At 36.6% G+C, this 21,482-nt stretch overlaps 1 protein-coding gene across 1 annotated transcript in view; it reads left to right on the top strand.

Moving 5' to 3' along the window:
* Positions 1–21,482, top strand: part of CCDC150 (coiled-coil domain containing 150) — a 74,269-nt gene that overhangs the window by 27,578 nt on the left and 25,209 nt on the right. Inside the window, exons 10-13 of the mRNA XM_028509384.2 lie at positions 403–527; positions 771–948; positions 1,501–1,569; positions 14,412–14,525. Coding sequence (XP_028365185.1) covers positions 403–527; positions 771–948; positions 1,501–1,569; positions 14,412–14,525 — 486 coding nt within the window. The remainder of the gene's footprint in view (positions 1–402; positions 528–770; positions 949–1,500; positions 1,570–14,411; positions 14,526–21,482) is intronic.

Here is a 21,482-nt window from a genome sequence, read left to right as displayed (position 1 = left end):
CGATGGAGGGTTCTTTTCACTTTTTATATAAATTGATATTATTTTACTTTAAAAAATCAAGTATATATTATATTGAAATTTTAAAGTACCAAAGTTATTCTTAATATGAATTTTATAAATAAAAATATCCCCATTTTAGGAGTCTTATGAAGTTTACAGGAAGCTGGCTAAATAATGAATCTTGATTTTTGGCTAGTAGAGCTATAAAATGATAGAATTGTGGTAAACTCAGGGTGGGGACAAAGAAGGACGTTAAAATAAAGTTGTTTAAAAAGAGGTTTTTATATATACTTATAAAATTGACCTTCTTAAGATATTTCGGTATCTGTGATCAGCAATGAATGAAACCCTATCAAATGACTTTCTGACTTCTCAGCACTTAATATTACCTCTAACACTCAGGTAGAGCAGAAGAAGATTGCACACACATTTCAAGAACAAAACTTACTGCTGGACGCAGCCCATGCCAGTATCACAAATCAGCTGCAGAATGTTCAGAATGAGAAAACTCAACTCCAGACACATCTGTAAGTGAACTGTGGGAAACTTCTGCATCTTTTGTTTTTGTGTTTATCTTTCACATCTTAAATGAAAACATTTAATTCTGCATTTTCCGGGCCAGCCACAAAAAGACTGCCCTCAAGGAACTAGTTTTGTTAGAACATTGTGGTAACTGCTCTCGGGCAAGAGATATATTCTGTAAGAACATTTCATCTTTTTGTTAGAGAACTCTCATTTAGCTTTCACATCTCCTTGATCTCCTCCTGTAGGGACCACTTAATCCTTGAGCATAACCAGTGTATCCAGAAAGCACAGGATGCTGAGAGGAGGACAGCGGTCCAGAAAGAGCTGCTAGAATCCACTATTGCAAGGTTGCGAGGTGAACTGGAAGCTTCATCGCAAGAGAAGACATCTCTGCTAGAAGAGAAGGAAAGACTTCAGAGAGAAGTAGGTAGAAGCAGATTTATGTTAGCTGCTGGTTGTGGTCATCTTGTTTTAAAATTGTATTTGAAGTGCAAAAGACAAGAAAGGCAACCCAGATGCACTTTGTCAGAGTTGTTCATTAAAGAAATCTTTAGGTGGCCAATTTATGTCTTTTAGCATGTAATGTAGTCTGTGCCAAATAGTATATACCCTTATACAGCATTAGTGACTATTAACTAATAATTCATACACATCCTCGTTTTAGTTGGGGGTCAGATTTTATTGATTTCTCCTAAAGGAGTGAAATAATGTAGATTAAGGGGGAACAGCCCTGTCTTCCTCATTAGGAAGAAACTAGCAGAGTCTGACATGCAGACGTGTCTTTCTAATTTCAGGGCTGTTTGTGAAGTCTGCTCTGCTTCAGAGACTCCCTGAGTGGCCCCTTTTCTGAGAGGATGTGCTATCTCTGCAGTGTAGGTATTAATTGGCATGCAGGGTATGTCTGCTATAGGAGATAGCCTGTCAGCCGCCTTAACACTGACCCATTTCTTTTTTTCCTCCCCCTCTCTCGGGCAGGTTAATAAAGCAGAGAAAGAAACAGCACAAGACAAATGCAATTTTGAAAAGGAATTAGCTAAAAACAAGGTATTCCTTGTTTTATTTCACTATGTTTTATTTCACTATATTTTATTTTCTTCTGTATCAGCTGATCTTAATGACAAGATGGGTTATTTCGGTGAACACCAGTGCGCGGGGAAACAGACAAGCCATGAGGCCGGCCGCAGCTCAGAGCACAGCCTGCACTGCAGCATAAGCCTCCTTAGGGGCACCGTTGGCTTACTGAGCATCTGGTGTTTACCAGTGAGTCATCACTGCCTCTGGCCCTTCTGTTCACTGAGTAGTTGGCCAGGAATCCCCTGGGAGTGAGCTAATGGGCATGTGGGAGGCAAAGGGGTGTTGCTGACAATGCTGTTTTTTTAAAAAAAACAAAAACAAAAACGAATACAGGCTTCTTCACTACCTATTAGCACCTGCCACTTTATCTGTGAGGTGCCTTTTCTGGGTTCTAAAAAGATAAGACTAGCCAGAGAAACAAATACAGCTCTTTTTTAAAAAAATTTAATCTTTATTATATTTTTTCGGTTGCCATTTAGCCCCCTTATATGCCCCTCCTCCCAGAAATCACCACACTGTTGTCCATTCTTATCAAAGTAAAACAAAAAACAATGTTTAAAACATTGCTGCTTACATTTCAGAATTTGGAGAGAATTAAGATTATGTATCACTGTTATCCAGAGAACGTATCTAGAGCGTCAAGGAACAGCAGCCTGCTCAGGCAGTCAGTTCCGTAAGACGGGCAACAGGTGTCAATACAGACATCAAGCCTGACAGTTCCTGGGCTCTGGCTCGAACCTTGGCTCTGGCATTTGTGTCACTATATGTAAGTGAAATTTTAATTTAAGAAGTGGGCACAGGAAAAAAGCTAAATTCTTAGCCCATGCTCAAATACCATTCACCAGGGGGCTGGTGCCTCCTGTGGTTTAGTTGCTAATACTGAGAGAACTGAAATAGCTGACCGTAAAACTCATTGAAACTTCTTGTAGTAAGGACTTTGCTGGTATCAAATTTGGCCTCAAATATGCTTTTTTGAAAATTAGTGTCTACTATTAAATTTATGAATCCTTTCTGTTAGAAATGTTGGTGAATGTTACATGGCTGACGTAAAAATAGTGCTATTCTGCTTGTCTGATTTATGTCTGATTAAGCCCACTTAATGTGATGCTGAGCGTAAGATGACAGCACTGAGACATCCTTGCTCATTTGAGGGGTTGTATTAGGCCAGTGGTAATGCTTGCAGAGTCTAATTTTTTGGTCTAAATTGGTATTTTTAATATATGCATTCTTTGTAAAGCTATGCTTTTTTGAAGTCAGGTTTATTGACTTAAAATTTACATACAGTGAAATTTGCCCTTTTTTGTGTTTGACTCTGTGAGTTTTGACAAATGCATGCAAGCATGTAACTACCTTCACAATAAAACATAGAGCATTTCTGTCATCCCAGAAAATTCCCTTGTGTTCTTTTGTAATCAGCTTCCCCCTCCACCTGCAACACCCCCTGGCAGCCAAGCCACTAATCTGTATTTCTGTTCCTGTGGCTATCTTTTCCAGAGTATTACATAGGTGGAATCATGCAATATGGTGCATTTTAAGTCTGGCTTCTTTTATTTAGCATAGAGCATTTGACTTCCATCCGTGTTGTATTATTACAGTTGGTGTTCCAATATATGGATGTATCACAGTTTCTTTGCCCATTTGCCAAATGAAGGGCGTTTGGGGTGTTGCCTATATAAATACATATGAACATATATTTTTATTTCTCTTGGGTAAATATCAGGAACTGAATTTCTGGTAAATATATGTTTGACATACTGACAAACTACTCAACTGTTTTCTTAAGGATGTGTATCATCTTGCATCCTTACCAGTAATATATGAGTTACAGTTTTCTCTATCTTCTTAACAACACTTAGGATTGTCTGTTTTTCCCTTTAGCCATTATGGCATGTAGTAGTGTATCATTGTGGCTGTAATTAGCATTTCTCCAGTGGCTAATAGTATTGAGTATCTTTTCTAACTCCCACATATATACCACAATTTGTTTATGTTAATGGACATTGGTATTGTGTCCATCTTTTAGCTGTGGTGAGTAGTGCTGCTACAAACATGTATATGTGTATTTGTTTGAGTACCTGCTTTCAGTTCTTTGGGATATATTCCAGGAGAGGAATTACTGGGTCACATGGAAAGTTAATGTATGGTTCAACTTTCCATACATTAGATTGTGTTCCATGGTGTTAAACAATTTTATATTCCCACCAGCAATGTACAAGGATTCCAATTGCTCCACATCCTCATCAGCCCCTGTTATTTACTTTTATTTTTTTATTTTTTAGACATAGAGAGAGACAGGGAGAGAAACATCAATGTAAGACAGAAATAACAATCCGTTGCCTCTTGTATACACCCTGACTGGGGACTAAATCCGCAGCCCAGACATGTGCCCTGACCGGGAATCAAACCTGTGACCTTTGGTTTATAGGACAACACTCCAACCAACTGTACCACATCAGCCAGGGCTATCATTTTTGTTTTTTTATTATAGCTATCCTAGTAGATGCAAAAGTGGCATCTCATTGTGGTTTTGGTTTGTATTTCCCTAATGTTAACAATGTTTATCATTTTTTAATGTGCTTATTGGCCATTTGTATATCTTCTTTGTATAAATGTCTATTTAGATCCTTTGCCTATTTTTAAACTGTGTTTTACATCTTTTAATTGTTAAGTTGTAAGAGTTCTTTATACAAGAAAGGAACTCCCCCCCAACAAAAAAATGACATTATCTTGTGGAGGGCAGGCCCCTTGTAGTACAGGCTCCCTCTGCTAGGTGAGGGTTCTAGGAACCCATCTGGTCAGTGCACTGGCTGGCTTTGCTGTAAGAGGCTGTGTTCTGCATCAATGAATTTTTTGTTCAAAGACTCTTTCAACCGTGTTTGCCCACTTCATGATGGGTGATTTATGAGTGCACTTGCCCACACCACTCTGAGTGTTCAGCAGTTTCTGACCAAAAACATCATGAACCCCATGTGCCACCCCCCATTCACCGGATCTCACCCTGAGTGATTTTTTGTTGTTTCCCTGGATAAAAAAGTCCTTGAAGGGAAATGTTCTGCTGATGTGGAAGTGGTGAAACAATAAAATGGCTGAAGCACTAAAAGGCATCAAAATCAAAGAGTTCAGAACTTTTTGAGCAATAAAAAAATTTCAACAGGTGTATTGCATCAGATGGAGAGTCCTTTAAAAGTGACTGAAGTTTAAACATGTGAGAATAAGTATACATTTTCTATAAATAAATTCCAGATTTTGGGGGGTCTTCTTTGTATATTCTGGGTAAGTAGACTCTTATCAGATATGATTTGTAGATATTTTCTCTCATTCTATGGATTGTCTTTTTAAAGTTTTAGACTTTTATGAAGTTTATTTTTTCCCCTTTGGTTGCCTGTACTTTATCTATTTTTTAAAATTCTTTTATTGTATTTTTTCCCCACTACCTTTCAATCTCCTTATATCTCCCTCCCCACCCCTCGCAATCACCACACTATTGTCCTTGTCTATGAGTCCTTTTTCCTTTTTGCTCAATCCCTCCACCCACTACCCTAACCCCTACTTAGTTGTCATCCTACTCTCTATCTATGAATCTGTCTCAGTTTTGCTTGTTTGTTCAACTTGTTTGTTAGATTCCACATATGAGTGAAATCATGGTGTTTGTCTTTCTCTGACAGCTTTATTTCACTTAGCATAATGTTCTCCAGGTCTATCCATACTATCTCAAAGGGTAAAACTATCTTGTTTTTTTTTTTATGGCCCAGTAGTATTCCACTGTGTAAGAAGGTAGCCAAGTTTCATTTCTCTGCACATATCTGTCCAATTTTCCCAACACCATTTATTAAATAAACTATCTTTAGCCCCTTGCATGTGCTTGCTTCCTCTGTCGACTATTAATTGATGATAAAAGTGGGGGTTTATTTCTGGGCTCTCTATTCGGTTCTGTTGATCTATATGCTTGTTTTTATGCCAGTACCATGCTGTTTTGATTATTATGGCCATATAGTACAGTTTGATAGTAGGTAGCGTGGTTCCTCCAACTTTGTTCTTCTTTGTCAGGATCACTGTTGCTATGCAGGGCCTTTTGTGGTTCTACACATAAAATTTTCAAATATTTGTTCTAGTTCTGTGAAATACATCATAGGAATCTTGACAGAAATTATGTTGAATCTATAGATTGGGTAGCGTCAACATTTTTTTTAATTCAATCTTTATTTTTTCCATTACCATTTAGTCCCCTTATACCCACCTCCCCCAACAATCACCACTGTTGTCCATGTCTATGAGTCTATTTTCCTTTTTAGCATGGATATTTTAATGATGTTGATTTTTCCTATCTGTGAACACAGTATATAGTTCCACTTATTTGTATCTTCCTCAGATTCTTTCTTCAGTGTCTTTTAAATTTCTTAATACAGGTGATTTATATCTGTGGTTAGATTTATTCCTAGGTATTCCTCCTTTTTGAAGCAATTGTGAATGGGATTGTCTTCTTAATTTCCCTTTCTGATAATTCATTATTGGCATATAAAAATGAAACTGATTTCTGGATGTTAATTTTATATCCTGCAACTTTGCTGAAATCATTTATCAGTTCTGGTAGTTTCTTGGTGGAATCTTTGGGGTTCTATAATATCAGTATCAGTAAAGACAGTTTTACTTCTTCCTGTCCAATTTGCATGCCTTCTATTTCTTCTTGTCTGTTTTCTATGGCTAGGACTTCCAGAATTGTGTTGAATAAGAGAGGTGGAATTGGACATCCCTGTCTTGTTCTCGATCTCAAGGGGAACGCTTGTAATTTTTGCCCATTGAGTTTGATGCTGGGAGTGGGTTTATCATATGTGACCTTCGTTATGTTTAGGTATGTTCCCTCTATTCCCACTTTGCTGAGGGTTTTTATCATAAATGGGTGCTAGATTTTATCAAATGCTTTTTCTGCATTTACTGATATGATCATGTGGTTTTTATCCTTCCTTTTGTTTATGTGGTGAATCACATTTATTGATTTGCTAATGTTGTACTAACCTTGCGTTCCTGGAATAAATCCCACTTACTCTTGATGTGTGATCTTTTTGATGTATTGGTATATTCAATTTGCAAATATTTTGTTGAGGATTTTAGTATCTATGTTCATCGGGGATATTGGACTATAATTTTCTTTCTTTGTAGTGTCTTTATTTGGTTTTGGAATTAAGATAATGCTAGTCTTATAAAATGACCTTGTGAGTCTTCCCTCCTCTTGTATTTTTTGAAATAATTTGAGAAGGAGAAGTGTTAGCTCTCAGAATGTTTGTAAAATTTACCTGTGAAGCCAACTGGTCCAGGGCTTTGTTTGTTGGGAGTTTTTTGATTACTGCTTCAATTTCATTAGGTGTAATCTGTCTATTCAGATTCTCTGATTCTTCTGATTTAGTTGTGGAAGATCGTATGTTCATAGGAGTTTATCCATTTCATTCATATTCTCCAATTTGTTGGCCTATATTTGTTAATAATATTTCCTTACAGTCCTTTGTATTTGTTTGGTGTCAATTGTTATTTCTCCTCTTTCCCTTCTGATTTTGTATATTTGTGTCTTCTTTCTTTTTTTCTTGATGAGTCTGGTTAAAGGTTTGCCATTCTTGTTTATCTTTTCAGAGAACCAATTCTTGAATTCACTGATCTTTTGTATTTTTTTAGACTCTATTTTGTTTATTTCTGCTCTGATCTTTATTATTTCCTTCCATCTGCTCACTTTGGGCTTTGTTTGTTGTTCAAGCTACTTTAAGTGTAAAATCAGATAGTTTATTTGAACTTTTTTTGTTTCTTGAAATAGGCCTTGAATGCTATGAATTTCCCTCTTAGGATTGCTTTCCCTGTGTCCCAAAGATTTTTGGTTGTATTGTTCTCATTTTCATTTTTTTCAAGGTATCTTTTGATTTCTTCCTTGATCTCATTGTTGACCCATTGTTTAGTAACCTGTTGTTTAGCTTCCATGTCTTTGTGTACTTTTCAGTGTTCTTCTTGTGATTGATTTCTAGTCTGATAGCATTGTGATCAGAGAAGATGCTTGATATGATTTCAATCTTAAATTTATTGAATCTTTTTCGTGTCCTAACATGTGGTCTATCCTAGAAAAAGTTCCTTGTGCACTTGGAAAGTATGTATATTCTGCTGCTTTGGGATGAAATGCTCTGAAGATATGAATTAAATACATTTGATCTAGTGTGTTGTTAAGGCCACTGTTTCCTTGTTGATCTTCTGTCTGGAAGATCTGTCCATTGAGATCAATGGGGTGTTAAAATCCCCAGTTAAGACTGTATTTCTGTCGATCTCTCCCTTGATGTCCATCAAGATTTGCTTTACAGATTTAGGTGCTCCAATATTGGGTGCACATATGTTTACTACGGTTATATCCTCTTGTTGGATTATTCCCTTTATCATTATGTAATGACCTTATTTGTCTCTTACTATAGCTGTGGTTTTAAAGTCTATTTTGTCAGATATGTGTTGCTTCCCCAGTTTTTATTCCCTTCCTGTTTGTACAAAATGTCTTTTTTTCCATCCCTTTACTTTTAGTCTGTATCTTTCAATCTGAGTGGGTCTGTTGGAGACAGCATATATATGGTCTTATTTTCTTACCTATTCAGCTACCCTGTGTCTTTTGGTTGTAGCATTAAAGCCATTTACTTTTAAGGTCATTGATAGATGAGTATTTAGTGCCATATTATTGTTAGACTGTTTTCCTCTTTTTTTTCCTCTCTTTTTTTTTTCTTCTTCTTAAAGCAAGCCCTTTAACAGTTGTTGCAATACTGGTTTGATGTTAATAAACTCATTTAGCTTTTTCTTGTCTGGGAAGCCCTTTATTTCTCCTTTAATTTTAAATGATAGCCTTGCTGAGTAAAGTAGCCTTGAGTGTAGGTCCTTGTTTTTCATCATCTTGAATATTTCATGCCAGTCTCTTCTGGCCTGAAATGTTTTTTTTTTTTTAATTATTTTACTGTTGTTGAAGTACAGTTGTCTGCATTTACCCACCACCACTCCCCCCATCCCCAGCCATGCCAATGAAATGTTTCTGTTGAGAAATCAGATGAGAGGCTAATTGGAGCTCCCTTGTAGGTAACTACCTGCTTTTCCCTTATAGCTTTTAGAAATCTCTCCTTGTCTTTAAGCTTTGCAGTGTTAATTATGTTGTGCCTTGGTGTAGGCCTCCTTGGGTCCATCTTGTCTGGGACTGTCTGCACTTCCTGGTCTTGTGTGTCTTTTTCCTTCTCCAGATTACTGAAGTTTTCCGTCATTATTTCATCAAATAGGTTCTCAATTTTTTGTTCACTTTCTTTGCCTTCTGGTATTCCCATGATGCAGATGTTATGCTTGTTATCCCAAAGGTTTCTTAAACTCTCCTCATTTTTTAAAAATTCCTTTTTCTTTTTGCTGCATGTTTATTTTTTTCTACTTTGTCTAAACTGTTGATTCAATCCTCTGCTTCATCTAACCTGTTTATTCCTTCCTATGTATTATTTATTTCAGATGCTGCATTTTTTATTTCTGACTGGTCCTTGTTTATGGTTTCTATGTCTTTTTTCATGGCATTGAGTATCCTTATAATAATTATTCTAAACTCTATATCTGATAAATTACTTGCTTACATTTCATTTTGTTCTTTTTGAGAATTTTATTTTTCTTTCATTTGGGTTCTGTTTCTTTATTTTCCAATTTTAGCTGCTTCTTTGTATTTGTTTCTATGTATTAAGTAGATCTGCAGAGATTCTGGTACAGACTGATGTTGGACACTGTCTGTGACTGGCCCTAAGCAACTTCTTTGAAGCTTTTAGTGATGCACAGCTTGCGGCTTCCTTAGCTGAGCTCTTTGTGTACAAAAAGAACCAGACTGCACACCAAGGCCAGCTTTTACCAGCACTGTGCCCAGGGGAGTTTCAGCTAAAGACTCAGAGCTCCCAGAGATCCCCCTTCGCTGTTAGGTTTAATGGCCCATATAGCATCCAGCTGTATTCAGCAGCCTGGACTAAGCATCACAGGGTGCGGCATATAATTCCTGCACATGGGGCTTGCTTCCCTTCAGGCTGATGCCACTTGGAGGGGTGTGCTCTGCTTGAGTAAAATGGCCTTTGCAGTATGGGAAATGACTCAGCACGGGGATTCCAGTGGTTAATCTTCAGCTCTCTCCCCAGAGCCAACACCAGACTCTCCTCACATGTCTGTAGTCTACTCTGCCTTTCCTCTGCCAGTGTCCAGGGTAAGTGGCGTCAAACAAAACTTTGTGTGTTGGCTCTTTAAGAGGCTCTGCATCTCTAACTGTCTCTCCCTGGTGGACAGAAACCCCACTGCTTTTCAAAGGTTGATATTATCTGGGTTCCTTTTCTGGCTCTGGTGCTGTAGGCTGAGGAGCCCAGCTTGGGGTTTAGATCCCACACTACTCAGGAGAACCCCTCTGGCTGCTGAAATATCCCTCCACAACTTCAGCTACTGTCCATGGGAGCTGAGCCAGCCCTCTTGGGCCTCTGTACTCCCTACCAGTCTTGTTGTGGCGAAGTGGTTTCTTCCATACACCCTTGCTTATATGGCTTTCTCTAGCTAGTGTTCAGTTGTTTATTCAGGATGATTTTTGTATAATTCAGTTTAATCCTGGGAGGAGGTTAGTGTATCTTCCACCTACTCTGCCACCATCTTGGATCTCCAGTTGTTTGCACTTTAGGTTTAGGTATCACATCCAAGAAACTGTTGCCTAAGCCAAGGTCATGAAGATTTATACCTGCTTTTTATTTAAGAATTTTAATAGTTTTAGCCCTGGCTGGTGCGGCTTAGTGGCTTGGGGCGCTAGACCGCGAACCAAAGAGTCACTGGTTCAGTTCCCAGTCAGGGAACCACATTCCTGGGTTGCAAGACCAGGTCCCCAGGATGGAGCAACCACACATTGATATTTCTCTTCCTCTCTTTCTCTATCCCTTTCCCTCTAAAAATAAATAAGACCTTAAAAAAAGAAAAGAATTTTATAGTTTTGCATATTATATTTAGGTCCATTTTGAGTTAATTTTCTGTTTGGTGTGAGGTAGCAGTCAATTTCGTTATTTTGCCTGTGCATATCCAGTTATCTCAGCACTAATTTTTTTTTTAAAGAAGGCAGTTTTCTTTATATTTTTAAGGTTTTATTTACTTTTTAGAGAGGGGAAGGGAGGGAGAAAGAGAGGGAGAGAAACAGCAATATGCGAAATACATCTATTGGTGGCCTCTCACACACCCCTAACTGGGGAACCTGGGCTGTGACCAAGGCATGTGCCCTGACTTGGAATCTAACCTGTGACCTTTTCATTTGCAGGCCAGTGCTCAATCCATTGAGCCACACCAGCCAGGGCTCAGCACTAACTTTTGAACAGACTGTTCTTTCCATTGAAAAAAAACAATTAATTGTAAAAAGTCAATCATAGATGTATGGGCTTATATCTAGACTTTCAATTCTATTACATTCATCTACATCCTTATGCCAGTATCACACAGTTTTGATTACTGTAGCTTCGTGAGTCCTCCAATTTCTTTTTCAAGATTTTTTCCTGCTATTCTGGATCCTTACATTTCTATATGAATGACAGGATTAGCTTTCTATTTCTGACCTCCACTGCAAAAAAGAAAGCAGCTGGAATTTTTATAGGATTTATATGTAATCTGTAGATCAATTTGGGGAGTATTATAATCTATACAATATTTGATGTATTTTCTCTATATAATATTTTATATTCTGCAAATAGAGATAGTTTTATTTCTTCCAATTTTGCTGCTTTTTATTTCCTTTTCATGTGTAATTGCCTTGTCTATATCCTTCAGTATGCATTGTTGAAGCAATGAGAGCAAGACATACTTGTTTGTCTTAGGGGGAATGCTTTCAGTTTGTCTCCATTAAGTATCATGTTAGCTGAGGGCTTTTTGTAAAGGACCTTTATCCAAATAAGGAAGTTACCTTATATTCCAAGTTTGTTGAGAATTTTTATCATGCAAATGTGTCAAATTTAGTCAAATGTTTTTTCTAGGTCTATTGAAATAAAATTGTAGATTTTCTCCTTATTCTATTACTATAGTATATTACATTAATTGATTTCAAATGTTGAATCAAGCTTTAATTCCTGGGATAAATTTCTCTTGACTCAAGTGCATAATCCTTTTTATATGTTGTTGGACTTAGCTTGCTGGTACTTTGTAGAGGATTTTTGTATCTGTATAAGTAAGGGATATTGTTCCATAGTTTTCTTGTGATAGCTTTGTCTGGTTTGGGCATCGAGGTAATATTGGCCTCTTAAAGTGATTTTGTAAGTTCTCCCTCCCCTTCTATTTTTGGGAAGGGTTTGTGAGGGACTGGTGATAATAATTCTTTAAATATTTTGTAGGCTTCAACTGTGAAGCCATCTGGTTTTTCTTTGTGGGAAATTTTTTATTTGGTCTTTGTTTTAACTGTTATTTTTGATTCAGTCTCTGTTCTTATAGGTCTATTCAGATTTCCTACTGTTTAAGAAAGTCAGTTTCAGTATTTGGGTGTTTCTATGAATTTATTTCATTTGTTATCTAATTTGTTAGCATACAATCGTTCATAGTAGCTCCTTATCTTTATATATGTAAGTTCAGTAGTAATGTCCCTTCTTTCTTTCCTAATGTTAGTTACTTGTGTCTTCTTGTTTCTTTTCTTGGCTAGTACAGCTAAAGATTTGCCAATTTTTGCTGATATTTTCATGAACCAACTGGGTTTTATTGATTTTTTTTCTGTTTTTCTATTCTCTATTCCACATCTGCTGTAATTTTTATTCTGTACCTCTTTCTGCTTGTTTTGGACCTAATTTGCTCCTCTTTTTCTGGTTTAAAATGAAAGCTTAGGGTTTTGATTTGAGATGTTATTATTTAATATAAGTGTCCACAGCTATAGAATTCCTTCTAAGCACTGCATTTGCTAAATACTGTACATTTTGTCATGTTGTGTTTTCATTTTTTCAATCTCAGAGTATTAATTAATTTTCCTCATAATTTCCTCTTTGACCCATTGGTTATTTAAGTGTGTTAATTTTCCCACATGTGACTTTTGAAATTTTTATTCTTTTATTGCTTTCTAATTTTATTCCACTGTAGTTTGAGAACATATTTAGTGTAATTTTGGTCCTTTCAAATTTGAGTGTTTTATGGCCTAACATATGGTAGCTCCTGGAGAATACTGCATGAGCACTGAATGAAAATGAGTATTCTGCTCTTGTTCTGTAAGTGTCTGTCAGGTGTAATCGCTTCATTGTGACATTCAAGTCATTTACCTCCTTGCTGAGCTTCTGTCTGGTCGTATTGTCCATCACTGACAGTGGGATATTGGTATCTCCAGATATTCTTGTTGAATTGTTTCTTCAGTTTTTCCAGTTTTTGCTTCATGTACTTTTGGGGCTCTCTTGTTAGATGCATGTATATTTATACATGTTATATCTTCTTGATAGGCTGACCCTTTTTCATTATATAGTACCCTTCTTTATCTTACAGATTTTTGTCTTAATGTCTATTTTGTCTGATATTAGCACAGCCACTCCAGCTCTTTTCAGGTTACTGTTCACATAGCATCTGTTTTTCCATCCTTTTGCTTTCAACTCATTTGTGTCTTTGGGTCTAAATGTATGTCTTATAAACACATAGAGTTGGATCTTTTTAAAAAATATATCTAGTTCTGCCCTGGCTGGCATAACTCAGTGGATTGAGCTCGGGCTGCGAACCAAAGTGTCGCAGGTTCAATTCCCAGTCAGGGTACATGCCTGGGTTGCAGGCCATGACCCCCAGCAACTTCACATTGATGTTTCTCTCTCTCTTTTTCTCCTTCCCTTCCCTCTCTAAAAATAAATAAATAAATAAATCTTTAAAAAATATATATATATATCTAGTTCTGCATTAGTTTGAGTATTTAATTACTGATAAGGGGGATTTATATCTACTTTACAATTTGTTTTTTAAGTATATGTCTTATATGCTTTTTGATCCTCTGCTGTTCCATTACTGCCTTCTTTCATGGTAAGTAGATATTTCTGGTACAGTATTATAATTCCCCTGTCCTTTCTTTTACTATATAATTTTTATGGGTAACCAAATGAGTCACAAATAAAAAATATGTTTTTATATATCTTTTACATGTACCTATGTTATAATGTTTACCAATACTCTTTATTTCACCATGTGGATTCCAGTTATTATCTAGTACCCTTTTATTTCAGCCTGAAGAACTTCCTTCAGTATTTCTTATAAGGCCTATTTTCTCACCCTATAGCCCAGACCCCACCGGAGGGCAGGTGCTGGTAAATCACCCCACACAGTTGTGCTCAGGGTTAGAGAGAACTGACATTTTAGCAGTATTGAATCTTTTAATAGGAGAATAGGAATTATTTGTCTATTTTATTTAGTTTTTTTATTTCTCTCATCAGTAAATTGTAATTTTCAGCCTATCAAATACTGAACATATGTTTTTTCTATTTATATCTAAGAACTAAATGGGTTTGGATAGTTAATATGTTTAAATAAATGCCAAGTCCCAGAAAGATTTCCATTTCTAGGAAATGTAATTTGTAATAAGCCTTCTACTGAAAGTAAGTAGAAAAGTTGAAAAATAATGTTAAAGAAAAGAGTTTTAAAAATCATCATAGAACTATCAGTTTGAAAATCTCTAAATATCAAGGTAAGAGAACATGCTCATAAGATACCTTCTATTTTACAGTTACAAATGTCATTTTAAAAATAAGTTAATATTTTTGGATCTAGCATAAATATATATACTTATCTATTTATAGATAATAAACAGATTTCTTTTCTCCTTTTGTTTTTCAAAGGTAGACATAAATACATTAACCCACAGCCTACAGGCTCTAGAGGAAAAGAATAAGCAGCTGGCAGATGAGTTGGCTTGCCTAGAACTTCAGCAAGACACATCTGACTTCCATGGGGTGGGTATAAAAAGGTCAGTCTAAAGTAGGAATTAATTACTAATGAGTTAAAAAAAAAAAGAGGAGATCAGAAGTCAGGAGGTGGGTTTTCTTCATCTGTGTTTTAATCATTACCAGAAATCCTAAATAACATGAGCTAAGTGTGGCACAGACCCCCACGGCATTCAAACAACAGAGGATCTAAAACACCTAATAAACATCTGTCTATGCAGACAGTCTATAGTGCTGAAAAGCACAAATCTTGCTAATATTTTAAAAACATCTACTCCTCTATAAATTATGAAGAGGAAACTTGTTTTTTTCCCTATTTCCTTCGTTAGGTAATCAATAGTAAGTTTGATTTTTAAAAACTGTTTAACAAGTTCAGTGCATTACAAATAAATGGTAGAACTCTTTAAAACATCTGCTCCAAGTGGTGAAGTGAGGGAGATTTAAAGAGATGATTGATTTGTGAAGCAGCTACTAAATTTTCTATGTGCTTTTGAATACTTGGACAAAAATTAGTCATTCCGTAGAAGTCCCTAATGTGAGTCCATCTTAATCCGAGCTAAATTCTCTCAAACTGTGTCATAAGATGCTCATTACTTAACTATGAAACATTACAGAGAGTAAGTGTAGATCCTCTTACATTCCCGTGGCTTTAGAGCCATGCTGCCTAGGTTCCACTTTTGGCTGTGATCTTGGTTATGATCATCCTTAACCTCTCAGAACCTCAGTTTCTTAATCTGTCAAAATGGGGATAATAATACTGTTATTAGGGGGTTGTTTGAGGACTAAGTTAATAGATGTAAAACATATAACAAATTACTAACATTTATTGAATTCTTGGTATTTAAACTCACCTCAGGGTGGCAGGATTGGGTGGGCGAAGCCTTTAAGCTCCTGCTGGAGTGACAAGATGCAGTAACTCTAATTCCTGGTGCTATCTCAAGACCAATCTTCGCTGTCCTGGGATTAAAGAGTCTTTCATGCCCTTTGCTTGTTGGCCAGGTCTCAGTTGGGCTTATTCACCCATTTCCTTTTGGTCCATCTGGAAGACCACCTCCCAGTCTGCCTAATTTTTTCATGGCCCCACTGCCAGTGAGCCGTCCTATGGCCTTACCTTATTACTGACTTTGACCCATCTTGCCAGTGATTTGGTCCAGGTTGATTCTTGCCTGCAGGCCACACCTCTTGAAAGGTCTAACAGCGATAACCCACACCTCAATTCTAGTTTGCATGTCTGTGTGCCTCCACAAAGAATCTTCTCTGACCAAGCCTTCGGGGAATCATTTCAGCTGGCTGTAGGAATCAAAGGAATAAGGTTGAGAGTTCAGGATTTTTTTTTTTAATCTTAGCAGTATCATTACACCTATTTCCATTCAGTGCTGGCAATGTATTTTTGTTCTTTGAGGTTTAACACTTGAAATTCTCAATAAAAGCTACCTTGTAGTTTAACCTCATACTGATTTTTGGAGGTAATATGGTGTGTGTTGTATATGTCTCCTCCCACACCACACCTCAGATTTGAACTCAGGTAGTCCTGATTTGCACCCCTGGCTCCATTTACTGTGTGACCGGGGCAGGTTCTTAGTCTCTACAGCTACCATTGTCGAGGGGATCTTCCCTAACTGGGGTTCCCACAGCACACTGTGCATACCCATATCAGAATAATTGCTACATTGATTAGAAATTGACCTGTTTATGCATCTGCCTTCTCTTGCTTTTAATGCAAGAACAGTAGTTACTAATCTTTATACTTCCTTACCTAGTACCTCATACATAACAGGTGTTTAAGAAGCACTGAGTAGAACACAAAGAGGGCCATGTCTGTCTTGTCAGACTGTGGGGGTTAAATGTGTGTAAAGTGCCCATCACAGGGCCAAGCGTACAGTATCTCTGGATAAATATTATTCTCTTATTTTTTTCCTCATACATCCTAATTTTAAGTTTATTTTTGCCATTTCAGCCTTTAATGATGATACAATTAAGTCCATTACCCCAGGCAGTCATGCAGAGAACCTCAATGAGGAGAGGCTTAAATCGGGGGTGGGGTGGTTGCTATTACTGACTTCAAGTTAAGTGACCTTCCTTCCCACTCTTCTTTTGGGTTCTAAACATTTCACATAGTACCACCGGACATAAGTATAGTTCCCTGCCCAACTAGAATGTTTATAACTTGAAGTTAAACAAAGAATTAAATCTTAAGACCAGGAGGACATTCAGTCAGTGTACCACCTGGCAGGTGTCAAAGTTGGTTTTGTCTGCTGGGACCTGTCATACTAGTTGTTACATATTTGAGTAAAATCTTTCTTACAATGTTCTTATAAAAAAGCTTTACCAAGATTCCAGTATCTGCTGTTTTTATGTATTTGTCTAACAGCTTTGGCTAACTTTTACAGCTTACCCGAATTTTTTAAATGATTTTAGAAATCATTTTGTGGCTTTCCTTGGCAACCTGCCTTTTATATCTTAAGATAATTCTGTTTGCTTCTTGCTTTTCCAAGAAGTAATATCTTTGTGTTTGAATTATAATGTATACTCTAAATATTTGCATTTTCATTATATACCATTTCTCAGGTGATTTCTGTTTCTGTGCTGCTCTGCATATTTAATAATCCTTACAGTATATTGCCTAGACTACTTAAGCAAAGGTTAATCTCAGTTCTGCCTTCCAAAATTGAGAATCTGAGACATTCACTCATTTAAGTGGTCTTCCTCTAATTTCTGGTCTTCATTGATTCTCTTAAATATGGGGCCTTTTCAAATAATCTACAAACGGTAATTTAAGTTGATGCTTTAACACAAATTTTCCTTTGGCAACTGGTAAAAATTTTTTTTGTCATAAATTTAAATGTAAATAAGTGACTATATGTCAAATGTCAGATTTTGATTTGGCTTAAATTGTTTTTACTTATCATTGCAGTAGCATTCTCTTTGGTTGCAAAAAAAGAGGACTTATTTTTAAAGTCTATTGAAAATATTAATAGAATTTCTTTATGCCTTTGCCTAAAAAGAATTTTATTGAAGAAAAAGGTATCATTTTAAAAATTCCTAGATGCTTTTTAAAAGAAACTTAGATCATCTAAGTTATTCTATAAAAAGCCTTTCCACATTCCAAGAAAGCAAACAAAGTTATTTTGGAGTGTTCAGTATTTGTTACAGCTGGCATATTTTAGGTTAAGTCTAGCTCTTGGTATTTTTATAAGCTTTTCCTGTACTTTACAGCACATTGGGAAATATTGATTTATAGAACTTGTAATTGAATTTTATATAATTAAGGTTTTACAGTAATATGGTTTAGCTAATTTTACAGCATTATTGGCCATCCTTTAATTTATTTTCTATTGAAGATTGGGTCAAAACATAATCCCAACTATAATGTTTTGTTCGTACAATGATTTTACATCAGAGTTTCCAAAATAGAAACTAGTAGGGTAAGTGGGTATGTCTTCCACAGACAGAAAAATGATGATAAATTTTATGATAGTACATTATTATTGGTCTCCTATTTTTCTATACCAGTCTACATTTCCCTTAGGTTATTTTGAAACCAATACTTCATTGGTCTGAATGCTTTATAAAAAACATTTTCCTTTGTTTTAGTGGCAGCAACACAGAGATTTGTTTAAAAAAAATCTTAAACAATGGATGACTATATATATTATACATGAAATAAATGTTGTTTTGATAAAACACTTAGATTGTTATAATAGTTAATAACCCATTGACACCTAATATTTGGTATACATTTTTATATTGAATATGTGTAATTTTAGAGTAGATGGATTGATTACAAGGACTAATGACTCTTTCGGCTTTTCCATAGATTTTTTTAAGTTTATACTGTCTAAAATGTCCTAATTCTTCTAGTCAAAGCAACTACCAAGACAAAAACAAAATCCAGACTAGTGTGCCCCCTTTAAAAAAATATGCTATCATGAAAATATTTTGAACAGAGGAAAGCATGAGTTACATGTTGTTATATAGTAATCTAGTTGGGAATGCATTTTTTCTTTTACTTGGAAATAGGTGTGTTGATTCACAATACTTGAAATAAAGCGCACTACAAAGTGATGGCTAAAGAAGAGCTGTAGATTCCAGTCAAGGAGGAGGCCTAGGTAAACACGGCTCACCTCCTGGCACAACCACAGCAAAAACTACAACTAGACTACAAAACAAATATCACCCACAATGGTCAGAAAATTGAGCTGTATGAAAATCTGACAGCCAAGGAATTAAAGAAGCCACATTCACCTAATGGGCCGGAGGGGTGCAGACGTGGAACAGGCAGTCCCACACACACATGTGGTAGATAAAAATTGGGAGAGATATCTCGGGAGTGAGGGATCCCAGCCCCACACCAGGCCACATTGCCCAGGTTTCCAGCACTGGGATGGTAATTCCCCATAATTTCTGGGTGTAGAAACCAGTGGAGTTTGGGGCAGCAAATGAAACTAGGATTCTCAGGAGTCTCCTCTTAAAGAGCCTGCAAGATACTTAGGACTTATGCACACTCACTGGGCTTCAGCACCAGGGCAATAGCTAGAAGTGCACCAGTGGCATACTGGGAGAAACTGAAGTGTCTGGTATCAGAGTGTCCGAGTGCTGGGAGACAGCTTCCTCCCAGAAAAAACTATGGAGGCCAGGCAGTGGCATTGTCCCCTCTGTAAGCCCTCCTCCCACACACAGCCACAGAGCAGCGACATGGATTGCCCAACCCTGGCGATTACCTAAGGCTCTGCCACATCCAGTTTACTGGTGAGCTTTTTCTACAATAAGTCACACTACTAAGACAAGGAGTCAAAGTAGCTCTCCCTAATACATAGAAACAAACACAGGGAGGATGCCAAAATGAGGAGACAAAGAGATATGGCCTAAATGAAAGAACAGAACAAAACTCCACAAAAAGAACTAAACAAAATGGAGATAAGCAATCTATCAGATGCAGAGTTCAAAATACTGGTTATTAAGATTCTCAGAGAACTCAGTGGGTACTTCAACAGCATAAAAAAGACCCAGGCAGAAGTGAAGGTTACACTGATTGAAATAAAGAACAATCTACAAGGAAACAACAGAAGAGTGGATGAAGTCAAGAAGCAAATCAATGATTTGGAACAAAAGAAGCAAAAAACAACCAATCAAAACAACAAAGAGAAAAAAACTCCAAAATTTGAAGATAGTGTAAGCAGCCTCTGGGACTACTTCACGCATTCCAACATTTGCATCATAGGGGTGCTAGAGGAGAAGAGAAAGAGCAAGAAATTGGGAATCTATTTGAAAAAATAATGAAAACTTACCTAAGTTTGTGAAGGAAATAGACATGCAAGTCCAGAAAGCACACAGTCCCAAATAAGATGGAAACAAAGAGGTCCACTACAAGACACATCATAATTAAAATGCCAAAGGTTAAAGATAAAAGAGACAATCTTAAAAGCAGCAAGAGAAAAGCAGTCAGTTATCTACAGAGGAGTTCCCATAAGGCTGTCATCTGATTTCTCAAAGGAAGCTTTGCAGGCTAGACGGGACTGGCAAGAAGTATGCAGAGTGATACAAGACAAGGACCTACAACCTGGATTACTCTATCCAGTGGAGCTATCATTTAGAATGGAAGGGCAGATAAAGTGCTTCCCAGACAAGGTAAAGCTAAACGAGTTCATCATCACCAGGCCATTATTATATAAAATGTTAAAGGGACTTATTTAAGAATAAGATCAAAATTATGAACATTAAAATGGCAATAAATTCACAACTACCAACAATTTAATTTTAAAAACAAACGAAGCATACAAGCACAACAGAAACAACCATAGATATGGAGATCATTTGGAGGGTTATGAGTTGGGAGGGGGAAGGGGTAAAATGGTGAAAAGATGCAGGGATTAAGAAGTACAAATTGGTAAAGACAAAATAGACAAGGGGATGTTAAGAACAGTGTAGGGAAGGGAGAAGCCAAATAATTTATATACACGACCCATGACATGAACTAAGGGGGCAGATTGCTGGAGGGAATGGGGGATAGTGGTGGAGGGGAGCAAAGCGGGGAAAGTTGGGACAACTGTAATAGCATAATTAATAAAGTATATTTTTGAAAAGAATAGCTATAACTGTCAGATAGTGAAGAATATCTTTTATGTAAAATTATATCCCTACATATGCGGTTTCATCTTTATCAAGTTGCCCAAAGTTGAACATAAAACAGAAGTCTAAATTCTTTGGTTTTAAATGCTAAAAAGGCTCCCTGTTCTATTATTCACTAATTAATCAAATGTAAGTCAGAAATAGTGAATTATGTCAATATTTACCAAGATTTTAAACTCCAGATTCACTGCAGACAATCCATAGTGCAGCTAGTCGGCCTGAGTGATTAAGAATTTGGGTTCTCAGTCACTTTGCTTGTGTCCGTATTTATCCCCACAGTTGATTTGTGAAAATACTCTTAACATAGGGCAAATAACAGTATTTCCTGTAATTAAAATATAATAATGAAATTGATTATGAAGGGTGAAATTTTCCATATTCAAACACTAATATTGTTATGAAGTATCAACAACACCCCAAATTTAATCAAAAGAAAATTCTATTTTATATTTATTTCTTCTGACAAAGACATGGAAAAATATTTTCCACAGCTGTTTTAATGATGAAAATATGTAATTTCATAAAATATGGAGCCTTTCAGTAATGTTTGTCCCAGATAACAGTGTGTTCAGTGTTTGATCAAAACCATGTTTTGAGTTTCCAATGATGTACCTCTTGTGTTTAAGAGATTTTTTTAACTGCCTTTTACTGTTGATAACTGAAACATCTCCTACTGTCCAGGTGGCTGTGATCATTTGCAGCTCCCGTTTTCATGAAGAACGATATGATCCTCAAATTGTACATCTGTCACCACCCCACATCTGGGTTCTATCACAGCTACGAAGGAGTAACTAGTGTAACAAAAATAGAATCAATAAACAAAGAAGAGCAAACTCT

This window comes from Phyllostomus discolor, chromosome 4 (genome assembly GCF_004126475.2).
Source record: "Phyllostomus discolor isolate MPI-MPIP mPhyDis1 chromosome 4, mPhyDis1.pri.v3, whole genome shotgun sequence".
In the NCBI taxonomy this organism is placed as follows: Eukaryota; Metazoa; Chordata; class Mammalia; order Chiroptera; family Phyllostomidae; genus Phyllostomus; species Phyllostomus discolor.
The sequence above is the reverse complement of the archived record's forward strand: the minus strand, read 5'-3'. Positions and strand labels throughout refer to the sequence as shown.